The 25,243-nt window shown below is 43.2% G+C and overlaps 1 protein-coding gene across 1 annotated transcript; it reads right to left on the bottom strand.

Moving 5' to 3' along the window:
• Positions 1-605: 605 nt before the first annotated feature.
• LOC128762639 (protein shortage in chiasmata 1 ortholog) lies at positions 606-18,093 on the bottom strand. Its single transcript, XM_053871018.1, has 28 exons — positions 17,960-18,093; positions 17,658-17,730; positions 17,460-17,583; positions 15,921-16,002; positions 15,672-15,842; positions 15,415-15,573; positions 15,242-15,335; positions 14,612-14,753; positions 14,461-14,550; positions 14,056-14,173; positions 13,476-13,570; positions 11,701-11,913; positions 11,297-11,620; positions 10,315-10,518; positions 10,051-10,233; positions 9,891-9,983; positions 8,683-8,852; positions 8,532-8,604; positions 8,373-8,436; positions 5,798-5,973; positions 5,637-5,739; positions 5,446-5,557; positions 4,058-4,179; positions 3,895-3,982; positions 3,580-3,711; positions 3,360-3,509; positions 2,323-2,845; positions 606-994 (listed from the first exon to the last, which is right to left on the bottom strand). Exons 1-28 carry the CDS (start codon positions 17,962-17,964, stop codon positions 909-911), a joined length of 3,969 nt encoding a protein of 1,322 aa, XP_053726993.1. The 5' UTR covers positions 17,965-18,093; the 3' UTR covers positions 606-908.
• Positions 18,094-25,243: the final 7,150 nt, after the last annotated feature.

Below are 25,243 nucleotides of genomic sequence, written 5' to 3'. Positions count from 1 at the left end.
TTCAACAAACAAGGCAGACAATAAAAATGTCTGGTGTCTCCTCAAAGTGGAAGTTAGCTGAAGTTCTGAGCCACTAGCCGTTTACAAATGTATGTTTATGAAAAAAAGATGCAGCAGATTACTTTAATTTGTGAATGTATAGACTTTTAAATATTCTTTACGTTGATATATTTAAAACCTGAAAAGCTAATGTGTGCAGAGGTTGACATGCCATGCTTAAGGCGATGTACAGTATAAAGTGAAAGTTATCAGATTACATTTTGAGATGAGAGACACCTGAGTGTGTGTGTGTGTGTGTGTGTGTATGTGTGTGGCTGTTTCTCTACAGACTAGCAGGCAACTGTCTGTGATCATCACAGGTCATAAATGCTGGCTGCCTCTGGTTCACACATTGACCACAGCTCACTACTGCTGTGGACCCGACATCCATTCCAACTAGCGCTTTTGTTCAACTGAAGCTCTTTGTCTTCCATGTTTGCCCTCAGTTGTTCACTGAGGTGTCCGGCGGGCTGGAGAAGAGAGGAGAGGAGAAGAGACGGGAGGAGAGGAGAGGGAAAGACAGTCCCCACACCCCCACCCCTGCCCAGGGTTGTCTTTGTCTGAAGATCGTTCACCAAGGAGGAGGGCTTTGCTCTGCTGGCTCGTGGAGATAAGAACCCTCAGCCTACTGGGAGGACCGGATAAGGGGATTGAATCACTAACTGTGGAAATCAGTGAAGCTGTGGAAGGGGGTGAGAACAACTCCAAAATGTTTTATTGACTAATGCGTGGTGATTGATCCACCTGGAGGCCAAGACACAGGTGCAGGTTTATAACAGTTGGAACAGCAACAGAATCTCAGACACGCACAGCTCCAGTTGTTTTCTTCTTCAGAACTAGAACACAGAACCAGGACGCCCAGCTGAAGTCTAATACAGTCGCAGTCTCGTCTGTCCGTCACTGCGGCCGGGAACTTGCTCGCAACTCCATCTGGGGATCTTGACTGGAGACAACCCTGAGAGACACATGCACACAGACTTTCATGATTTCATGGCTTCCTGGGGTCACACTGGGGCCATTTCACCCTATCATGCCACGCTACCATGTCGGAAGCACGATTGCTCCCATAGGCCCTGCAGGTTTCTAGTCACACACTCCCAGACACAGAGTTGTTGTGTCTGCACAACTGTCCAGTGGTGCCATGGACTGACCGCCACAACATGGCTGCAACGGTGTTCTTCTTCTTCTTCCTTCTCCACGTTTTTCTAAAAAGTCAGTCCTCATCAGTGGCAGGATTTATGGACTATGTGAGGCATAGACTTGATGAATGGGGAACAGGAGTCATTCAACAGTGGGACTCACTATGTGTCTGTCTGCTTGATCATTTACATGTTTTGCTTTAAATTGGCTGATAAACAGCAGATTTTATTGATAGACAGGTCTGTTTTCATTAGTATTGCTGATGATTACTGATTTTATTGACATTGAAGTTTATCATTTTGACAACATCGTCGTAGACAAAACTCTGTTCTTGAGCGTCAGTCATCTCTGGCACTTTCGTCAACTTGTGACAGTAGCATGGATAAATGACAATTGTCTGTATTCTCTCCAGTTCTCTTATGGCTGTGAAACGTGAGTAACACCACATTTTTGTAAAAGCAGTGGCAGAGGTCCGCCATGACTTCATGTCTGATGATGACTGTTAGGTACGAAGAAATAAGCCGCCCAAGAAGAAAACTTTGGCGTTCTTATGCGTCTTGCCCAGCTGCTCCGGGCTGCTGTTTTCCACCCAAATCTCCAGCAAACCCCTCATCGGACCAATGTGAACCAGTGTTGCTGTTTTTGTGAATGGGTTGCACTGGTCTTTAAAATCAGATGAGTAACACTGAGTACTGTCTCTGTTATGGAGATTTAGTGATCTATGACAAGCTTATTGATTGTCTTCTCTAAATCCATGGGATATAACTAAACCTAATAGGCAAGGGAATGGAGGTAATTGGAATTAAGAAGGATAAGACAATTCAAAGTCACTTATACTGGAACAAAACAAAATGAAACAAGCAACTCTGTGCCTCATGGAAGCAAAAATGTGGCCTGGGCCACAAAAGAAACCAGCCAAGAATCTTTATGAAACTGGTTCAATGAGCCCACGGGGACCTCAGGCAGGACCCCAACAAACAAAAAAAAATCTGTCACTTCTGTGACGTGCACATCTTCTGTCATGTCTGACATGGTGCCAAGCGACAAATTAAATACAGAGATCATTTGTTTCAAATTTTAAAAGTTGGAATTGGCTGATTTCTTGCAGCACGCACAAGTTGACACTAGTGTTGAAGGACTCACCAGTGTCCGGCAGACTGCTGACATCTCCACTTCTCTTCCTCTCTTCTCCGATCCAGCATTTGTAGCTATAGTTAGTGTCACTCTCCTGCCTTGTGTTTTTGCCTCTGTGACCCCAGTGTGGTGGTTGAGCAGCTGGAGTGAGGTCCAGGATGCAGGTGGGATCTCCTGAGCAAAGAGTCTGGATCAAATCATCTGCTGCTTGGCTCTTGCGATTCCAACCATCTTCCATTCTGTTCTGCTCTTTCCACAGATCTAAGATGCTCTGGCAGAAAACACCAGGGCTGTCAGAGGAACTACTGGAGTCAAATAAACCAACGTGATTCTTCTGCTGTGATGAGAACATGGTGCCATCTTCTGGACCGTCGAGGAAAGTGGTGCGGTCAAAAAGTTCTGAGCCTTGACTTTCTGTATTGGGAATCCAGAAGCTGCAGTGATGACTGGTGGGTTCTGGGCTCTCAGTGCAAGTTAGTCCCTGTTCTGGCCACACAGGAGCACGGTAGAGGGAGGTAGTATCACAGAAGAGCTGAAGAAGAAAGATGCAACCTTCGTGAACTCTCAGTCACTTATGGGATGAGGATCAGCACTCCAGAATGAAAGACATCTCAAATGAAAATGAAAATGAGGACAGCCCATCCTACTTTCACCAGTCAATGTACTTGATGTCTGTGGAGTTACACGTGCCTCTTGTGTTTCTGAATTTGTCACACAAACTGATTCCGTTTTTAACAAACTGAGTCGTGCATCTGTCCGTCTGTCCTCCAACTTTCGGGTCCACCCAAAGTGCTTGGAGAGCACAGCTGCACACATCATCACTTGGGGCAAACTGCACTGGTGACACCCTATAAGTGGACTGAAGACTCCATGAACGGGCAGAGAGCATTCTTAGGCATGGAAGGCAGCTTGACAACTTTTAACCTTGTTATCCAGGTATTATCATTTGAATTTCTCTCCCATAGGTGTAGTAATATGCATTTCAGAAGTCCAATCTCAGGTGGATTAATATTTCAGAGCCGTCACAAAACCGTGGTCACGGTTACCTTCAAGACTTTCTCTGGCACTTCAGGCAGCAGTTTCCTCATCTGAGGCAGAGAAGCTTCCAGTAGCCACGGCAATGACGGTGCCCTCTTGAGCATCAACTGAGCCACCAGAGAGGTCACGCAGGGGAACTGACACAGACTCTGCTCATCCTGGAAACAATACCAGACCGTCTAGAAAAGGTGCCAGGCTGTTGTGAGCAGGTGTGTCACGGGAGGTCACTTTTGAGGGTGTCACGGTCAGCCAAGCTCTATCCAGGAAACCGATGGGATCATGGTCATTGGACATCATGCTGAGGAAGCAGATGCGGCAGATCCAGCGAGCCACATCGAGAACTTCACCAACGATGAGCACCTGAATTAAGCACAAGGCAAGATGCGACAAATTGACATGAAAATCCAAGTCTGAGTGTGAGGGGGGAGCAGTTATGGTCAAGGTGGCCACCTTAACTAGTTACCATGTGGGAATCCCAGAAAGTAGATAAGGAGCATAATATAGGAAAACGAGACTGAAGAGTCACCTCTGTAGTGTTCTTACCTTCACGTTGAGATGTTCAGGTTTCAGGCTGAACAAAAGCAGGGAGGAGTAAAGAAGCAGCAGGTTACTGAAGACCTCACCGGAAAACCTGATGTAATGACAAAGATGAGTAAAGGCTTGAAGCAATCTTGTGAGAGAACAAGTCTGCGGCTGTGACACAGACCCTCCTTCCGGGCTGTTGCGCTGGTACAGGATGATCCAGCAGTAGCTATACTGCAGAGACAGCGCGCTCAGCCTCATCACCACATGCTCACTGGCCCTATCATGATGCAGCTCGTCCAGTTCCTTCAAAAGAGCACAGGTAAGACTGCCCACACACTAACAGTAACAACGCATTTTCTAGGAAAACTAGTCGAGGGAGACATCAAGTTGGCTCATTATTGTAGTTGGTCACATCAGAAAATCATATTTTGTATTAGAATTGTGATCAGTAACAATAAATTCATTAACTCAAAACAATACTGAGTAAATACCAAACTTTTAATATCATATCCCCAAAGAACGTTATGCAGGTTTCAGATCCTTTCCCACCTCCATCTCATGCACTTTGCACATTGCTCCTGATAAATTGGAATACCAAATAGGGGCAGAGCTAAGATGTGGCAGGGCAGTCCTTCAGTTCAACAGTCTATATTGAAAAACCTAATAATACAAACCAATCAATAATTTCATTTAAAAGTCAAATAACCGTTTCAAACTTTTAACTCCGCTCAACCCAGCTCAAGCTTTGAGATCAATTTCTTCAATCTGTAAACTTTGTGATCTGTGAACTCCGATTTGTGTTTATTATTGAGGTGAATTTAGATGATCGATAAAGCAGTTGTCATAGTGCTCCATCCTTTAATGGACCCTTAGGGCTGCTAAGTGGACTCGGCAGCGGCCATTCATTCACTGAAGGATCCTGAAAAAGAAAACAGGAACCCAACCAAGCCCTGACCAGAGTATTTGTCTAAATAAATAGATTGTAGGAATCGAAATATGAGTAATTCAAGAGTTTTCTAGGAACACTGACGTCTGATGCAGGAGGGAGGAGATGGAGGCTGGGCTGCATATAGACGCTGCAGCCAGACTGGAGCTTCTAGCCCCTGAAAATGCTGTGTACGACAACATATATGTTGTTTGGGCAACTGCCAATTAGACACATTCACAACATGATTCAAGTGTTTGAATGAGAAGATTCTCATGTCATCGATGTTTTCAAGTTCCAAGCATTTGGCTCACTGATGTCACAACATGGTGAGTTGTTTTCCAGCAGCTGCCCCACAGACACACCTATTTTAAAATATTGCACCATTGCAATATTACATATTGCAAAATTACCACGAGCCAAAAAGATTATTTCAGAGATTTGATTGTGAGTCAAAGTCAGATTATGTGGCTTGCCCACATAAAAACAATAACAATTAATTTGCAACAGGTGCCATAATTTCCTGACTTGAACACCAGACCCCAAAACGTCCGTGCACATGCCCGCGCTCCCTTATGTTTGCAACATGCTTTGTTTGTGCCAGTGATGCTAGTTACAGTGTAGATTTGCAGAGCAGTTCTGACCTGAACGATGATGGTGGTTGCTTCATCCACAGTAATGACAGAGAAGTACTGACTATGACCAGACATTTGCAGAGGCTGACAGGCGCTTCTCTCCAGCACTGTCAGGTTGAACCTGCAGCATCACGCAAGTGTATCATTGCTGCCGACAAAGAAAAGAAAACCTATAGTGGGACTAAACAGACAGCTCTCACCGTGACTCCAGTGACTGCAGTAACAGAGGACTGTTGACTAGACCATCTGTTACGATGAGCACATAGGGAAGTTCTTCTTCCAGACACCAGAAACTCGTCTCAACTTGACAGAGAGAAGCTTTAGTCAGAGCCACCAAACACACAACCAATGCGTTTCTCACGATCATCAGGCAATGATGTGCTGAGTCTCAGGTGACTGACGCTTCTGTCTCTGCATATGCTGGTCCACGGTGAGAGGCCCAGGGAATTGAACTCCACCACCAGAGAGAAGGCATCCCAGGGGAAGTCTGGTCCGATGTGCTGCCCGTACACTAGCACGCACTTACTGTCACTCATGCTGGAGGAGTTCAAAGATTCATTCATCATTTTAATGACTCATCACAAGTATAAATACTTGTACAAATATAAATTAATATGACTCTTTACTTGTTATTATTCAGAAGACTGGATTTACAACCAACCACTGTTAAATTATAATTTTCCTCTGTTTAGCAGCTTCTTAATCTCAACTGTTTTTATCTAATTTCTCATCTTCAGCTGCTACTCTGACTCCACTCCCATGTTCTTTAGTTCGCATAAACATCGTAACACAACCATGATTCGTCAAATAAGGTACTGAAGAAAAGAAACAGCTGATCTATGAATTGCAGGACACTGCAATTTGGACTTTTTTAACTTGGCCAAAAAAGTCCAAAAAACAGCGGGATTCCTGCTGGACACAGAAGTAGGTCCATCATAAGTAGCCATTGGGATAAGGCGGGAAGCCTACGATGCTGCTGTCCGTGAGCCAAGTAGTGGGGAAAACAGGGAGTTTGGAGAAGCTGCAAGATGCAAAGAAAGAAAGAAATGGGAACAAAAATTGGCTATGATGGAAAATAAGGGAAATCTGTGGGAGGAATCTCAGCATCAACAAAAGAAAATGACTAAAAAATTGTATGTACTGTAATTAAAGCAGGGAATTAATAAAAAAAATGCTGATCAGAAATAAATGTTTATAGAATGAAGAGTGTACTTGTATTAGTTTAACATATTATCATTACATTAGTGGTTAATGAGGTCTCAAAATAAAAAATAAAAAAACTGACAATAATATTGTTAATTTTGGACAATATACTGACAATATACTGACCAGGAAAACTTATTGTGAAAACAAAATTTGTAGTTTGGCAGAGAATACAGGTTTCAGACGCGACAGAAATGTATTTATTTCAGGCAGTGATCAATAGTCTTCAGCTGACTTTAGTGAAAAATATGTCAAAATGTATTGGCACAAGTGGTGTGATGCTGTCTCAACGGAAAGAAAGAAGACACACAAGACAAGGTACACAGGCTGAACATGCACACGCAGGTCCACATTTATATCCTTGTTCAGTTACTCATAAATCTGTCATTGTTTTGCTTTTCATTTTGTTTTGTTAAACTTACTTGTGTGCCCTTTCCTTCTGAGTGTCTGAGCTTGACTGGGTAATGGCGCAGCTGGGACTAATCTTCAAACAGTGCTAGCTACCCAAGTTCCACAACAGTGCGCCAGAATGTTAAAGCTCTTGCATTGGTAAATCGGCCTCTATTAAGTTCTATCGATCTGATCTCTGTTACTTCCTTGTGCTGGAATTTGTTTAATGAATTGCGTGCACCAGTGTTGACTGCCTCGCCGCTTATGTTTTCTCTTTCCCCTGCCAAAGCATTCTGATCACCGCATTACTTTCTGTTTATTTATTTTACTGAGTAATTCTCCAGAAGCTTGTTCTGACAGCTTTGTGAGTGAGTTTTAGTTCTTTGTATGTAATCTGTTATTTGTTTTCATTTTTCCGGCTCGATTCTGTTTGTGTTCCTCACCTGGTTCGCTGACGGCCTTGGTTCTCCTTGCGGTGTGTCTTTGTAAAGTATGTGTAATGTGTTTATTAATACATTTTATTTTGTACCCTCACAGTTGTTGTCTGTCACACTGGATCACTATTCATCACTACAAGTCTATAAAGGCAAACACAAGTGGCAATGAGAAATTCCTGGAAATAAAGGGAGACAGCATTTCCTTCCCAGCGAATCTGTGAGTTCAGTACCAAGATGTTTGAGTGGAAACTTGCCAAATCCCAAAAGAGGCATATGTGTAATAAGAGAACGAGGAGTAATGACAGAGTTACCTGTTTAAAAATTGAAGTAGTCAAATAATGGACTGAGAAGTGCAATGAAATGAAATATCTTTTAGTTATTTAGTCCACATGCTCATAACTGTACCTAATTTATTGTAAAACAGAAAGGAATTCCATGAGAACAATGTGAAGTTAATCATTACTAAGGACAGAAAAAGAAAACAAATTTTAAGGGCAAATATAAGATTTATTTTTTTTTCTGCTAATTTTTGATCCCTTATACCACGGACAAATTTTGTTGTCAGCATGCTGCGAAGTGGGGTTGAAGCAAACTCCATTCTTACAAATTTTAGATCAGGGAGTGCAGGATTTAAACTGGTGTATCAGTGTGTAAAGCTGTAGTGTAATAAGAGCAGTTGCCTGCTCCATTTTGTCTTATTTCCAAATAGATGCCTATATTTATCAATGGTATTAGGACGACAAAAGTTAGAGCAACAGGGTCATTTGGACATGTGGCGAGACAGTGTTGGACCAAGAATGTTGGATATAGAAGAAAATTAAATCCAGCAATGGATGCAAGAAGATAAAGTTGTAGTAAGTGTTAGCAGAGGATGATGAAGGTGAAGTTGCAGGTCTATCTCCTCACCTACTCACTAAACTGGCACCGAACAGTTTGGTCTGGTTCTCCTCTGGATGAGCAGACATTACAGCTGTGTTGGGGGGGAAATGTGTTCAGCACAAAAAGCCATGGAGTTAAAATGTAAACACACCCTGCCATCATTAACAATTGAATAAAGCTGGAGACCTGTATATTGGCTCAAACTCTGGATGATTGCTGACATGCTGTCGTCACAGTCCACTGACACAATGATGAGAATCTTCAGATGAAAGCAGAGAATAAATGAAGTTAAAAAAATAATAATAAAATAAAAGCAAGCGGTGTACTCAGCACCAACTTTATCAGAAGTCTGTGCGTCGGCCGTATTTGATGTAGAGATCAGGTGCTGCAGCTGCTGAAGTTTGTGGTTGGACTCCTTGTGGCAGATGTGCCGAATGATCTTGAGCTTCTTTATCAGCAGCTCTAGGTTCTGCTGTGGGCACTTTTCTGCTGCCTGGACCAGGTAGTCTACATGTGGAATAAGTTGTGAGCTGTTATTCAAGTCTTTTTAGAGTTCAGCTAGTGCAAACAGACAACTTCATTGTAACTTCAGTGTAACTTAATTAACAGTCCCAACACATGTCACTGATGCAACATAATTACTGATAATTGCTGGAAATAACAGTTTAGATTTTTTGTCCAGCTTAAAGAGTTATAAGTGACATTTGAATTTATCACACCAGGTCCTCAACAGGTGCCCAGCTGATTGTTTGTGGGCCCTGAACTGAACTTAACCCCAGTTGTGTCCCTGCCGTCATGATTTGATATGCACATTTTAAATGACTGTACCCTCTCGATGCTTTAGTCTATGTGGACAAGTGGTTAAAGTAGAGAACTGAGGCTTTGTCATCACACAACTGCCATTATGGTTATCCCCCAGTATTCCTGCAATAGGACCACGCAAAAAGAGAATGGATTTACCATGTCGCCCTGCTTCACAGTTCAACAGTAGTGAAGGCTTCTCATTACTCTTGAACTTTATATTTTAGTTTCAGGGTTAGTTTGGGAGTGCTGAGTTGACTGTCACTGAGAGTGAGAAGACCATCAAGCTGCTTGCCTTAGCAGACTGGTTAAAAACACCTCAATGTTTCTAAAGTAACGGTCTAGAGTGGAAGTTTGCCATAGTAAAGCAGTCGTGAAAAAAAAGAAAAAAACTCTTTTCATTTTAAGTTATCAAACAGTCAAATGTTGAATAACATGTAAGCCAGGAGACTAGAGCAGAGATTAATATATAAGGGGAAAGGGCTGAGGTCGTGCAGCTTTTGCTCCAGCCAATCAGGCCCACATAGCGAAACCAAACAGTCGCTGTTTTGTTAAACAATGCGTGCTTGATTGGTCAGAACGAAACCTGAACCACACTGGTCCTCAGAGGATTAACTTGAGGATCCTTCATGTACAGATTTGATGAACTGAAAATGAATGTTGCCAAGAAAGGAAAGGCATAAAACAGTTTCATGAGAGTTTTCATGACATTCTCAAAACAAGAGAGGAATTAAAAACTCACACCTAAAGCAGTGCTGAGGTCACACTGGAGCAGCAGTTCTTTGACGGTCACCAAAGTGTGAATCACTTGGACACTGTTGAACAACAGCAGCTGATCTGCACAGCAGAGAAGGTCTTGATTAGATTGTCTCCTGCTCTGGTGGATTCTAGAAACAATGTTTACCTGGGGACAAATCCTGATTGTGGCACAGAGCCACTTCCACCTGCTTCTGCAAATAGTGAGTTTGGTCTGGAGACAGGCGTCTGAAGTCGCAGCACGCAGGATGATTCATTCCAAACTCTTTAGTGGCTGATAGTTGAGGCTGAACAAAGGTCAGAAGCTCCAGGTAGGCTCGCTGCTGACTGTCTGCAAGTCATATAAAAAAAAATGTAGGATTAAGCTTAAAATAAAGTCATTTCAAAGCATCTACTTGAACAACTCTTTTACCAGAGGCTTGAACTTGAACCACATGACTACTTGGTTTTTCCTGGCCGACTGATGGATGGGCTAAAGGGAGGTCAGCAGCTGTGGATTCCCTGCCGGCGTATCCGGTCAGGACGGAGTTTTTGAAAGATGGCACCTCCTCCACATGTTGTTTTGGCTCTGTGGACTGAAGCTCTGAGTGTTTCATTTTTCTCACCAAGGTTGAGGCTGAGAATGGAAAAGAATATTGCAGTTAATAATTCTAGCTACCTGTAAGGCTCTTTTTCTTACTTGGTTACCATTAATATTGATCAATATGTGCATAAAACAGTGTAAGCAATATGCTAAGGATGTGCTGCATTAAAAACTCATTTTGTCACTGTGAGGGATGCTTACGAGGACAGCCCTAAGGCCTGCCATGATGTATGGTTTAGAGACTGTAGCTCTGGTACAGAGATGAGAAGCAGAGTCAGAAGTGTCAGAGTTGAAGATGGTCAAGTCAGTAACTTGGAAGGTTGTGATTAGAAACCAGTACATCAGAGGGATAGCTCATGTGGAAAGTGTAGAGACAAAGTTAGGAAGGCCAGACATGTACAGGTGGTTTGGACACACAGAGAGGAGAGACCAGCAACATGTTGAACATTGAGGACCATGGATGTGATAAAGGAGAGCATGAAAGGGCAAGGTGAGAGTAGGGAGGATACAAAGGTGAAGGAGACTGATTTGTCATGTTAGAACAGCTTATAACACCTACCTCACCCACATTACTTCTAGTTTAGGAACCATCCTTACAGATCATAGCAGTAAGCCACTGTTTTGACTAATCATAAATCACAATTGGAAACAATTTCATGAAGGGGATTTTGTTGACTCAAGATCGCAGCAAATCACAACAGGTTTTTTGTCCCACATAAACCATATATTCTATTGAATGCATGCAACTAAACTATTATTTACAATTTTACAATTTATACTATTCAAATTCAGGCAAAGAAATTTTCTCTACTCGGTGTGAGGGTGTTGGAGATCTTGGTCTCTGAAGACTTGTGTTCCGATCTCAGCATCATGAAGTTGGACAAAGGGTCTGACAGCTTCTGGATCCTCTTCATTTTCAGACTGGATGAGGTGGATGGCTGCACTGGCCTGGTTTGAAGGACTACAGTGTTGTGCTGTGAGGAAGTCCCAGTGTCAACAAGCGACGACTCTCGACTGACTGAAGCAGAGGAAGGAGATAATGCCTCATGTGTGAATGACTCCTGTCTGGTTGAAGGAGAAGTTCTAGTTCTGCATTTGACCATGTGAAAAGACTTCAACGAAAGACTGGATGAGTCTGAAAAATCAAACAGAGAAGAGTTTGCATTAATTGGCGAACCTTCAATTGACAAGGATGAGGAGCCTGACAACACTCACAATCTTCAGAGTGAAGCAGCACTTGCAGGAAAATCTCTTCCATCAGCTCAGTTTCAGCGGACTGACACAGAGAGTCGAGCTTCTCAATGGATTCGACAGATGGACACAAATGCACCACCATCTGAGACTCATTAATAATTTCTCTCTCCAAGTTTAGCTTCAAAGCTTCAGAAAGAGGATGGAATTCAAATGTTTCAATGATGACATCAGGTTCTGTTGGAGATTTGAAGTTAAAAAGGAAGATTAGAAGTCCTCTTCTTGCTCTGCTCTGTTTTAATTAAGTTACTGAACAATACGTGTGCTGTCTGTGACAAGCAACATTGTGGAATTTGAACAACCAAAGCTGCAACTGTAAAGCCTGATCTAGTTTCTACTTTACACAAGCAGATAGTGGACACCTGAAACGTTTCCATCAAAGTTAAGGAGTATATAGAAATTGAAAACACGCCACAAATGAGGATGAGAGGGAGATTTTAGTTTCATAGCAGGAGCATAGCAGAGAACAAGAGAGCACATTGTACTGACTCTGATTCTGAAGAGGAACAGTCACAGCCTGATAAAGTCACACTGTAACAGAGCATCTGTTCGCGGTGACAATCCATAAGCAGTGCATACTGTAGACTATTCAACACAGCTTAACAGAAGTAGCAGGGATGTGAGAAAAAAACTTACGGAAAAAGCAACAGATGTGGTGAAGCCACATGAAAAAAATACAGTGTGAATAGCAAAACTAATAATGAATACCTTTTCATTCTATAACACATTTGACATACTATAGTCTCTCTTGAAAGCCTAACTGTTTGATGATGAAAGTTATTACTGCAGTTATTGCATAATTTGTTTATGCTTAAACACAATAGTTAACTGAGTGCAGAGATGAGCGATTCAATGTTTCACGTCTCTTGTAGAACCCTGTCATGTTTGTAACCTCACAGACTGAGCTGTCTGACAGCTGTCCCCAATATCTCACGTCTCTTCACAGTGTACCTTAACTACAGACCCATCTGGACACATTTCCCGGACGCTGCAGTCATATTACATTCTCAAAATTAATGTACAAACTTTCAGTCTTTGGTCTAGTGTGATATTTACACAATTCACTTGAATGGCACGAATGATGATTTCACAAAAACTTTGAATCAGAATTTCTTTTCTTGATGGTCCTGAAATGATGTCGGGTTTTGCTGAGGTGGCAGTGGCAGATCCTGCATGTGTGGGTGTGAACCAAGTGAGACAACTGCATCAGAAAACCTATTGGGACCCTTCAAGCTAACAAAACCAACACAGATCCAGACACTCGGAGTCTACACACGCTCAAAAAAGTCTTCCATGCTCTCCATTACTGTCACACAACAGTGTCAGCTGTCAAATGTCATGGAGCTGGAGAGCACGGCAGGCCATCATGGTCTCGTCATATTCGTGTATGCATGTCCAATGCAGTGCGTTCGTTGTGTGCTAGTGTTTAAGAAATTCATTGTGACATGTAAAAAACTCATCGTGGGGATTGTTTTCCGTGATAAATTGTGTACAATAAGTATCGGCCATACCTACCATTGGGTCAAATAAACATCTGTAAACGTTACGTCTTTCACTTTACAAATTTGATGAACAAATATACTTTTTGTCTTTAACAGCATGCCTTCATCTTCAATCTTTTAAATAGCAGTATCAAACTTATTTCATTGGAAAAAAAATCAGAAATTATTTAGATATACTTGCAATAATCGAAGCTACAGATGGATGAACCTGATACAGACAAATGTTATCTATTTTACCTGCAAACAGGAAATGAAGCACAAACTTCAAGTGTTTCTCGGAATTCCACACACCCCTCTCCTTTCCTTGTTTCGCTCTTGCTGACAACAGATATCTGACATATAATTAAAAAAAAAGCAGACATTAAAACACACCTTGCCCTGAATATTTCAAATGGGCTAAAACTAAAAACGTCTAATAGCCAATTCAGGGTTTCCACTACAGTTCATGTAAACTTAAATGAGAGCTGCGAGATTATCAGAAAAATTGTCTTTGTAAAGACAAAATCTCACAAAGTTGGTAACAAACAACGCATAATGGAGGTTCACGTGATTATGGTGGTTTTCGGCCCGTTTTTGACTGAAAAATCCAGAAAGAAAGTCTGTTGTTCACAGAACTAAATTTGCATTTAAACATTTATGCTTTTACTTGTATTTACGCGTATAAACGGATAAACTTTTACCGACATTTACCATTTTCATCCTTTCTAGTTCAATGCAGGTCTTCAGAATATACTGTTTAAGGAGTATTTAACAATGGTCAGGTGATGCTCTTTAACAAAAACCTGATTGTGATTTATTCTGTCAAATTCTCACTCACGGCTGGCTTAATGGAGACACATGCTCTGTCAGTAGGTTGGAGGTAGACATATGAGTCCGAGCTGCCGTTGGTGTCAGAGTCACATCTAGCTCCAGATCATTGGGAAGAAACATACGTCCTGAAAGAGAGAAATAAGACCGTGAGAAGAAAGATGTTATTTTCCGATGCCCTATACCGCCACCTCGTGGACTGCCAGTTCTTTACACCCTGTCAACGCCAATTTCTCGTTTATTTTTATTTTTTATTATTTAATTTTTGAAGTTCTGCTCCATTTTTATTCAGTAACTTACGTAAGTTACATTTTTGGAGGCCAGCAAGTGCACCAAGGATGTGTTTGCAGACAATTTCTCCCTACTATCCTTAAATGTTCCAAAACAAAAAAATGGCTTCTCATTGGGCATGCACCTTTAACTTCTGCATCCATGCATTGATCTGTCCATGACTCTTCATCGCATAATTCTGGTGGAGCACGCTCGAAAATCTCTGGTGGCTCAACTACAAAATGAAAAATATCAGACATAACTGCATCAAGTCAGCACTTGTGTGAGCTGGTTACCTGAGTGAAGCAGTTCCAGTATAGGAGGATGCTCCTGCTGCTGTTCAGAAGCAGATTTCAAGGCAGCACAAACCTCCAAGAACTGGGTGCCGCTTTCTAAGGCCAGTTGCAAGTTATTTATGACACCAGGTAACACCAGCTTCTGCAGGAGATACAGAACACGTTAATTATACACACACAACTCAACAGTATCGCATCGTTACCAAATAATTTTCTAAAAAATCTATTTCAAATCAATGACGAAAAGTGAACTAATTTATTTCTGTTTGTTTTTCAACCGTATCTTTGTGCCTGTGTACAGATGCAACATTGGAAGTAAGGCATTATAATAGTGGCGCTTCACCAATTTTAGCGGTTTCAGAACAGCAGAGGGGGCTGGCACTCTGTCTATCTGCAAGCAGCTTTCTTCAGTTGGGTAACAAAAAAGCTGCATAACGCTACTACCAGGACAGTTCAAATCTATTCTACTTGTATATAATCTTTATTAATTAATATCACAACTATTTATATATATGTATGAATAACTTGATACATTACAGGCTTCACTTTGTCCACTTATATGGTTATTTAAATGCATAGAAATCCATATTGTCATAGGAAAGAAGCATAAAAACAGGGTTCTTTAGTGACCTCAAAATCATTCAGGGGTTCTTTAGAAAACTCTTCCAACTTGGGAGACGTCTGGTAGTCGACACTTGGAGATGGTATGTAAGCCTCACAGTGCCTGAGAAAGGATTTGGAAAAAACAAAACAAAAACAAAGCAGGATTATGCAAAAACCACCTTCACTTGGCTCGCTATCACCTGAGTGTTAGTTCTTCAGTATCACTGGTCCTACTCAGGAGTGGGTCAAGCACATAGAGAGTCTTCAGTCTGGACAACAAGGTTTTTAAACTGGGCAAGTGTTTCCTGAAGTGTGGTATGGGATCCACAACCACAATGTCTACTGGAAGATGAAGATCTGTGGACACAGTGAGCACAGTTACATGACGGCCCACAAAAACTTAAAAATGTGACCAGCGACCATTAATAATAGAATTTCCATTTGAAAATACTCATCTCTGCACTTCCAATCACCAACAAGGTCATTGGTCAACACTGTAAACAACTCGTCACATTGAACTTCAGACAATGAGATGCTATGGACGTGCTGAAGCTCTTCCTGGTTTGGGAGGCCTGGTGAGTTGGGATTGGAGCTGGGTATGACCTCAACATCTTCATGCACATAAAACCTGAAACGTGATAACACCATAGAGGTTGCAATAGCTCATGACACACAAACAGACAAGACAGTTGTGAACTTAACAAACCTTTCCAACCAATCCGCCGGTGTGTTTCCTCTGAGGTCATCAACAGCATTACCATCAATTCTGCATTTCGTGTTCCAGTTCCCTAACAGGCAGGGGAGCCAGTGTTTCACTCCATCGCATTTATCAAATTTATTTTGTTGTCAAAATTTCAAGTGACCATATATTTACTTAATGATTGTCAACACCAACTTATCTCAAACAGCTTTTTACTGTATGTATCAATTTTCAATGTTTATTTTAATGTCATCTAAGAACCATCGCCGTCTGATTCAACTCGGAAGAACAAAATTTTACTGGCAGCTTGTCGACAGCTTGCTCGTCAAAGTTTAAGATGTCTGACCTGAGAAAAACTGACACATGAACATTGTCAGATGCCGTTGTTGAATTGTGTGTTTTCTGTTTTTTTCTTAACACCCACCATCACTCAGTGTTAATGACTCTGATTTCAATATTCTGATTTCAAAGTTCAATTTTTTGTGTTTTCTTTATGCTTGTTCATTCGGACCAATCATGAAGTGAGAATAAACTAGAAGAGACATGTTTGTCAGAACAAATTTGTTATAAGTGACAATTAAAGCAGTTGTCATCTAGTTTCCATTAAACCTGTTTCTGTCATCAGTTTCAGTGTCAGAATCTTTTGCTTCTCCTTGTCAGACTTCTGTGCACTTCAATCTTTGCAACTGCTTCATGAACATCAGAAAACTACAAGTTGCCTACAGACAAGTGTCATCACTTAGTGACTAAATAAACCCTCTTGATCACCCAAGCTGGAGTGTGCTGGCTCTTCCTCTGTATGTGACGGGCCCTATCATTATCTAGGCATCGCCCCGCACAGTAGCAGCCAGGTCTTGCAAGCTGTGCCCACCTGGCTCTGGCTGAACACAGACAGTGTCTTCAGACTGGAGGCAGGTCAGAAGTCACTGATTGACAGGTCTTGGTCAGATATTGTAATTGAAAAATGCAGCATGAAGTTGTTTAACGTGAAACCCCATATCTTATACTGTAAATGTGGTGGTCAAAATTGCCATCTTGACTAAAATTTGAAAGCATACTGTGCGGGCTGGACATTTAAACGATATGGTTCCTGAGAAAATGTTCTAAGAAATAAAAAGTCTAAAATAATCTACAAATGCACCATTCGAAATTACACCCAGTGAATAAATAACCCATCTATTAGTGCAATTACCTTGGCCTGTGTCTTAAGTCTCAAACGTAATACCTTTCTGTCCTCCTTCAGGAGTTGCACTTTAATGACACATCCTCATCACATGTCATAGATCAATTATAGCTGTAAATACTACGCATCTCAATGAAGCTTCTGAGGCCTCCTTTTTGGTGTTGTAGAAATGACCACCCCAAGAGCGAGTTACTTGGAACGCTAAATATAAAACATTATAAGGCTTAAAAAGCATTTCAAAACCACGTTTAAACAGGCATAAAAATGTGACTTTTCATTATACCCCCTATAACATTTAACAGCTAATGAATGTATGATAGTGCTTGTTTGCCTTGTAATCTGAGGCAACAGTGCGTGTGTACCTCGGGTCCAGGGGTTTCTAAACGAGTCTTCAGCCAGGGTAGCAACAAGTAGGTCACTGGTGCCAGAGAAGTAAGCCGCTGGCAAGCTCCACAAGTTCCTCAACACCTTCATGCCACTGTGGGCCTGCAATAAAAGACGTGTTTTAAGCTGAAGCGTCCGCAAAAACGTGAAATTCCAACGTGAATTTTGTGTCTCACCTCAAAGACATAGTCCATCGCCTTATATCCAACGGCAGGGAAAACGTCCGCCTTCACGTTTTTATCCAACTTGCTGCCAACAACATATTAGCTAACTATATATTCTAGACTTAAATGAGTCTTTATTCATTTCATTTTATGTCCCGCGAACTACCAACATAGAGCAGAACAGGCGGTGGCTGTTGGTGTTAATTTAAAGTTTATCCATTAAGTTGTTTTCCAGCCAAACAGCCACACTTGAAAGAATTAGCCTGAACAAATAGCATCCCTGCATTCACGTCGTGTATGCGAAAAATACTTACTCCATTGTGCAAAAGATTTGTAAACAAAAAGAAAACAAACAACAATAGCTAATTGTGCTTGCCGATATCAGAGCACTGACTTGGGCAAGGCGAGTCTCGCACGCGCGCGGTCACATGACCGGTATTTACTCGAAAATAAAATAAGTCTCGTGAAAGCATTTCATCCGGCAAATATATTATAAGAAAACGTGAATTGAATAAGAAGTCATTCGTCACGAACAACAAATAGATCGTTTGACGTGACCTGGCCGTTACAAAGCTTCGTTATTTGCACTGTTAGTATGACTGCACGTCGCTGTTCCCGAGTTCATTAAACGACAGTGTTTCAGCTTCTTATAAGTTTGCTTTGGATGACAAGTTATCACAGGTTGCAATGTTAAGTACGTTGATTCACCGCTGTTCTCTTGTCGATAAAGTTTCTTTGAATGTCACGTGATCTCGGCACGACGTAAATCCTGGTTACCTAATGTAACCGCAGTTCTATGAATATGTGCGGAGCCCTCTAACTGCCTTTGCTACTGGTTGATCCGAAAAAGTGAAAAGTGACCTAACGCTGCGCACGGCAATGGAGATGGCCAGGCACTGCGAGTTAGTCAAGTCTCAGAACACAGGTGCAAGCAGCAGCATGGAAAGTGTGGACAGCATTAAGAAACAGAAAACCGGCAACTATAAAAAGGCACAGAATAAAACAAAGTTCACATGTACAAGATGTGGTCGGAGTCATGGCAGTGAACAGTGACCTGAAAGAGGAAAGAAATGCCTGAAGTGTGGCAAAGTTGGACACTTCACTGTTGTTTGTCACACAAAGGCTGCAATAAGAGAAATAACAGAGACAATGACGATAGTTTATTCCTAGGATCGGTGGAGAACAGAAGCAAACAAGTAGTGCTGGCTGAGGATGAACCTCCTTGGCATACCACTTTTGTTATCGAGAACACGGCAGTTTCCTTTTGACTGACTTGATTGACTCTGGTGCAGACACCTCGGTGATGTCAGAGGCAACTGTGAGACTTTGAGGGACAAGCCCAAACTTACTCCAGTGGAAAATACACTCAAAAGTCCAGGGGCAGAAGTGGCCACGAGGGGACAATTCCTAGCTAAAGTTAAAGCCAAAGTTGATGGCAAGCTTCGAAACTGTTGTTTTCGTGTAATTGTTGTCAAGACAGGTGGCGAGAACGTTCTGGGCCGAACAGTGTCAACCAAACTGGGTTTGATTAAACGTGTTGATACAGTTAACACAGTTAATAGTGTGTCGAACGTGAGAAGTTTATTCTGCCAACTTTGGATGATATACTTCCCAAGCTAGTAAAGAGTACAGTGTAATTCCAATTCAAGATGGCGCCGACGAAGGCTGGCCTGGAATTACCGTGCATGTTATTTTGTTTATTTTTGTGTTCTGATGGAGCATCTGCGTGTTCTTACACACAACATCAGTTGATGAACGTCAGGGCTATGACTCCGTCTGACTTACTACCAGTATTTTTGGTGTCAGTTGCGGAGTTAGTTCATCTTTTGGCTGGATCGCGCACTCCGCTTCCCACTCGCTCAGCAATAAGATGGATGAACTGCCGCTGATGTTGAGACGGAACAGAGACTTCTCCTCCTCTTGTGTTTTGTGTTTCACGGAGACGTGGAACAGAGACTTCTCCTCCTCTTGTGTTTTGTGTTTCACGGAGACGTGGAACAGAGACTTCTCCTCCTCTTGTGTTTTGTGTTTCACGGAGTCCGTGAAGCTGATCAAGTTTGCGGATGACACCACCATCATCGGGCTCATCTGAGATGGAGATAAGTCGGCTTACAGGAGGGAGGTGGAGCGGCTGGTGTCCTGGTGCAGCCACAACAACCTGGAGCTCAACGCCCAGAAGACAGTGGAGATGGTTATAGACTTCAGGAGAGTCACAGTTTCTCCGTCCCCTCTCATGTTGGCTGGTTTACCCATTCCTATTGTGGACTCCTTCTGCTTCCTGGGAACCACCATCACTGAGGACCTCAAATGGGAGCCAACCATCAGGTCCCTCATCAGGAAGGCCCAGCAGAGAATGTTCTTTCTGAGGCAGCTACGAAAACTACGACTGCCGACGAAGTTGCTGGTGGAGTTCTACACGGCCATCATCCAGTCCATCCTCACCTCCTCTATCACCGTCTGGTACAACAGCGCCACCTCCAGGGACAAGAGCCGACTGCAGCGCATCGTACGTTCTGCTGAGAAGGTGATCGGTTGCAGCCTGCCACCTCTTCAGGACCTGTATGTCTCCAGGACCCAGAGACGTGCAGGTCGGATCAGAGCCGACCCTTCTCACCCTGGTCATGGACTGTTTGTTCCTCTTCCCTCTGGCAGGAGGCTGCGGTCCATCCAGACCAGAACCTCCCGTCACAGGAACAGCTTCTTTCCCTCGGCCGTCAGACTGTTAAATTCGTGAACAGCCTTGTTGTTATATTATTCTATTTATTTTATTTTATTTGTTTTTTGTTGCACTTTATTCCAAGGCACTTTCCTAGTCAGTGGGCTCCCCACTGACCATGGCAATAAATTTGATTCTGATTCTGATTCTGATTCTGAACCTCGATGCAGAAAGTGGGTTCTGGCAGATTCTGCTAGAGCAGGAATCACCAACACGGTGCCCGTGGGCACCAAGTCGCCCTCAAGGACCATATGTGTCGCCTGCAGGCTTGTTCTAAAAATAGTATAACTCCCAAATGAGCTGCGTCTAAAAAATTTTTTTTTCTGCCGGTATTTTTTTTTAAAATCACAGCGACATTTATATAGATTGTAAGTGACAATGTCTTAAAAATAATAAAAAATATGTTTATTTTACGTGACGTTTGTGTGAACGGCAGTTTAAAGATTAGTATTGTGCGCATGACAAAACCTTCGCGCATGTGGAGCGTGAGCTCGCGGCCAGTGAAGATGGTGAACGGAGTGCAGTTTCTTACTCTAAAAACATGGCAGGGAAAAAAGAAAGCAAACTCATTATTTTCAAAGTGAATGGGAGGAAAAGTTCTTTTTTACAACTGTGAAAGGAAGCTGCGTGTGTTTCATTTGGGGGGCAACAGCGATGCGGTTATAATGTGGAGCGACAGTTCACTACGCGTCATGAAAGCTACAACGCTAGCTACCTACCGGGAAGCTCTGTACAGGCAGAAATGGCCTATGAGCTGAAGGCAGCTTTGGATAAGCTGCAGTCTTTTTTATGAAGCTGGCAAAATAATCCCGAAAAGCAACCAAAGCCTTCTTTAGAGCTACACATTTTCTGTTAAAGAAGAAGAAGATGGACTTTTCCGACAGCAAAGTTTTCAAAGAAGCGATGATGATAGTTGCTAACACTGTATTCAAAGACGAGAAAAACTGTGGGGTTGTGCTCCAACCCTGGTTTTATGAGTGAGAATGAGAGTTCGTACTGCCATTTGCTGAGATCCGACAGCATCCACTAAATAAAGCGATAGCCCCTTCCACCCAACCAAGCCTTGCGCTTGGCCTTGACAGGTTGTGATTGGTCACAGCTGACACGTGCGGCTCCGTCTCCAGTGTAAATACCATCACTGCCTGTCATACGTCCTTTATGGATATGTAATTCAGCTCCTGGACAGGTGTCAGCAAGGCCTGCTAGTACGAACTCTCGTTTTCACTCGTAAAACCAGTCCCACTGTTTTACTTCATTTCGAACCGGAGTTCGTACTGCCATTTGCATCCACCCACACCTTGCTGACACATAGGACAGAACCACTGGTGGTAGCAGGATGAATACACCTCGTAAAATTAAAAAAACACTCCACAGCCTCTGGCTGAGATGCTTAACCTATCATCTGGCTACATTTAGCACAGAATGCGCGACACCAGAGTCAGCCTCATCCAAATGATAAAACTTCACAAATGTATGTAGACCATGATGTAGCCTCGCATATATTCTCAAAAGCAACTCCCTGCAATAATGCCCAGGATGCTGCTGTGCCCTGAGTGGAATGAGCTCTGAGCCCTTCTGGAGGCACCTGACCTGCACTTGAATTGGCCAGGGAGTTGGCTTCCACTATCCATCCAGATACACGTTCCTTAGACACCGGTTTTCCCAGTGTCTGGGAGCCATAACTAACAAAGAGCTGATTAGATTGTCCTGGTGTGCTCCACATAGGTAGAGAGAGCATGAACCGGGCACAGCGCATGTTGCCCCATAGCTGACAATGAGCTGTGTCTCGTGAAGCGAACAAGTCCACTGTTGTCCGTCCGAAACAGGTCTAAATTTCTTCCACCACTTTAGGATGGGGATGGCAATATGCATCCTGAGGTTTCCCCCTTGAAAGAAGGCCGGCTGCCAAGTTCCAACTGCCCCGAATGTGATGGGCTGACAGTGAACGCAACTGACTGTGTGACCACAACCAGATTTTCCTTGCTACCTGGTGCATGCTCTGAGACCGCACTGTGCCCTGACGATTGATATAAGCAATCGTTTCAGTGTTGAGTGCTGAAATTGTCAGAACCCTGGAGAGCTCCCTTTTGGGATTGACATGCTGATTTATAAACCAGCGTTGCATAGGTCTCATCTTTAGCAGACTCGTAGCTTATCCCCTACACAGCAAACCTCAGGTATTTTCTGTGCCTCTCCACCATCTGGATGTGGAAGTAAGCATCCATTAGGTCCACTGAAGTGAATCAATCCCCTTTCCGTACAGACCTGAACAGTCGACAGTGAGTTAACATCCGGAGAGGATGATTGATTGCTCTCACAGGGACCACAGGGAAAGTGTGCACGTGCTCTTCGGGGGTCGAGACTCAAAGACAGGCAGGGTGCACTCTCGTGCTTGACCCCGACAGCAGTGGCTGTTGGGTGCCAGACACAATTTTTGACGAACATTGTCCTGGCCTATTTGGAGGCTTCAGGCTCATATGATCGTTTTTGGGCCCAGTGGTGACAAGTGTGACTGGCCAGGTGTGTGTGCGTCCCGCCTCCACTTGGAGGTTCGGGCTCATATATGAACAGTGGGGATTCACATGTAGTGCTTATCCATTTTGGACTTCAGGGTTCGCATGTTGGCTCCGAGATGAGCTCTGGTTTCGTACACAGGAGGAAGACTCCCTGCGATGAGTCCTGGCGGGGTTCTTAGGCATAAGGTTGTGGAGAGCCACAGACTCCTTCTGTTGTCTCTCAAACTTGTGGGTGATAGAGTGCACCACAGGCCCGAACAACCCTGATGTTGTGACCAGAGCGTCGAGTAGCCTGTTCTACTCCTTCTCTGACATCGGCGTCAGATTCAGCCACAGATGACGCAGAGGCAGAAATCTGTCACCTTCCGAAGCTCCACGTAGGTCTCCGTAGTGGCGTTACCTTCCAACTCGCGGAGGAGGAAAGCCTAGTATGCTTGGAGTAAGCAAATATTGTTCAACAATGCGGCCAATTGACCTGCCGCCTTGCATGAACGTTCGGCTAAGCTAGCCGTTAGCCTACAGGCCTTCGAAGGGAGCCTTGGTTTCTCCAAGGAGAGGGAGGGACATAGGTGCGCAGCCACCGACTCCTCCAGAGGAGGTATAGCGAGATAGCCCAACTGTGGCTCAGTGAGCAGAGTCGACCAGGCACTGTATGCCTGGATGGGAGAGTGGGACTTCTGAGGAGCCCCCCAGGAAGATTTTACCTCCCTCGCTAAGTCGTCCAGAACCGGCTGCGGGCGAGGTGGCTCCGGGGTGGACATGGACTCTGTGAAATGAACAAAAAAATGGGTCCGACAGTGCAGCTTCTGCGTGTCCTCGGCCTAGGCAGCGAACACAACTGGAGTGAGAATCCCTCTTCGTTGTGCAGGCACCGCTATCCACACATTGCTTGAATCCATCCATGATGACCCAAAGAGGTCGGGCTGCTAATACAGTGATGAGCTGAATAAGCAAGAAGGACGTATGACAGTAAGTGATGGTATTTATACCATCGGACGGAGCCGCACGTGCCAGCTCTGACCAATCACAGCCTGTCAAGGTCAAGCTCAAGGCTTGGTTGGGTGGAAGGGGCTATCGCTTTATTCAGTGGATGCTGTCTGACGTCAGCAAATGGTACGAACGAGTACAAACTCAAGTTCGAAATGAAGTAAAACGGAACCATTCTAACCTCCAGTCTCTCTGTCAGCTATGTCCGGTAACTTGGCCGATCAGCTGGACCGGGATCTGGATAAATGCAGGTGGTTCAGCGTCCAGTGCGACGAGTCTGTGGACAACAGTAGTACAGCACAGCTGTTGGTCTTCATCCAGATTATCAGTGCACAACTGCTCGTTCAAGAGCGATACACCTATTTGAACAGAGCAAAGGTCTTGAATATATTAATTTATCTCTGCAATAAAAGTGTTCATCATTCAGCCATTTTTCACAATAACAAATGCTCAATGTCAAACCGTTTATTAGCAAAAATAAAATCATTACCTCATTCATTTATACTCATTCAAAACACCCAGAATCATAACTAGACCAGAAGTGAACTACGTAGGTGACAATATGTGTCACCCACAACAGGAAGGCGGGAGGTCAACAGCAGGAGCGATAAGCTTCTCCTCCTCCTGCACACCGCACTCGGGGATCTGGTCTCTGATTGGTCAATGCACTGCGACTGGCCGCAGTAGTTCAAAAAATCAGAAGTTTGATGGGTGCTACTTTCCGTGGAGGAATATTATCCACAGACAAGCTTGTTTTCATCATTTCATGAGTACGTCTTCACTCAGTCAGGTATTCCAACAACAGTCAGTACAACAACAGTCCCATTGTGATGTCATTCACTACATTCACTACCGGTACCTGAAAAGTTCAAAACCCTATTACATTACATTCCCCTCTTTTTTTCTTTTTTTTTCAGTAGATCGGTGTAAATAAGGATTCCCCATTTCCTTAAACAAAAGTCTGAGTTTTACTGGGTGACAAAGTAACAGCTCTCTCGGATTATTGTGCCTATTCTCACTGCATATTGCACAACAAACCATCTCCTCAATGTGTGTGGCCAATATAGAACATCTCTGCCTCTTTCCTTACACTTGACTGATGGGTTTTGTTTAACATTTCCTGTCTCAGCTGTTGTGGGACAATAAGCTTCGCCGCTTTGAACATCAGCCCGGATGAGTGCATTAGTTCATCCCTAAATGTCCAGTGGGATTGTATGTCTTTTGGCACTGCACTCTTTTGATCTGGCCATCCTCTCTGTGTGATGTTCTTCAGTAGCTGCATTTCAGGATCCTCTGTAGTCACTGTTCTGAACTTTTGCAGCATTTCCTCAACATCCTCTGAAGTCTCAACGGAGTTTGGTGTAACGACTTCTTAAAGA

The sequence above is a fragment of the Synchiropus splendidus genome, chromosome 7, assembly GCF_027744825.2.
Source record: "Synchiropus splendidus isolate RoL2022-P1 chromosome 7, RoL_Sspl_1.0, whole genome shotgun sequence".
Taxonomy (NCBI): domain Eukaryota; kingdom Metazoa; phylum Chordata; class Actinopteri; order Syngnathiformes; family Callionymidae; genus Synchiropus; species Synchiropus splendidus.
This window is presented reverse-complemented; position numbering and strand designations above follow the sequence as displayed.

Excerpts from the sequence above, each read along its gene's own strand:
- LOC128762639 (XM_053871018.1), bottom strand. Across the intron at positions 8,437-8,531 it reads GAGTTTGAGCCAATATACAG|CTGTAATGTCTGCTCATCCA; the intron begins GTCTCCAGCTTT and ends CCCCCAACACAG. Across the intron at positions 5,974-8,372 it reads GGTGCCAGTTTAGTGAGTAG|CATGAGTGACAGTAAGTGCG; the intron begins GTGAGGAGATAG and ends GAACTCCTCCAG.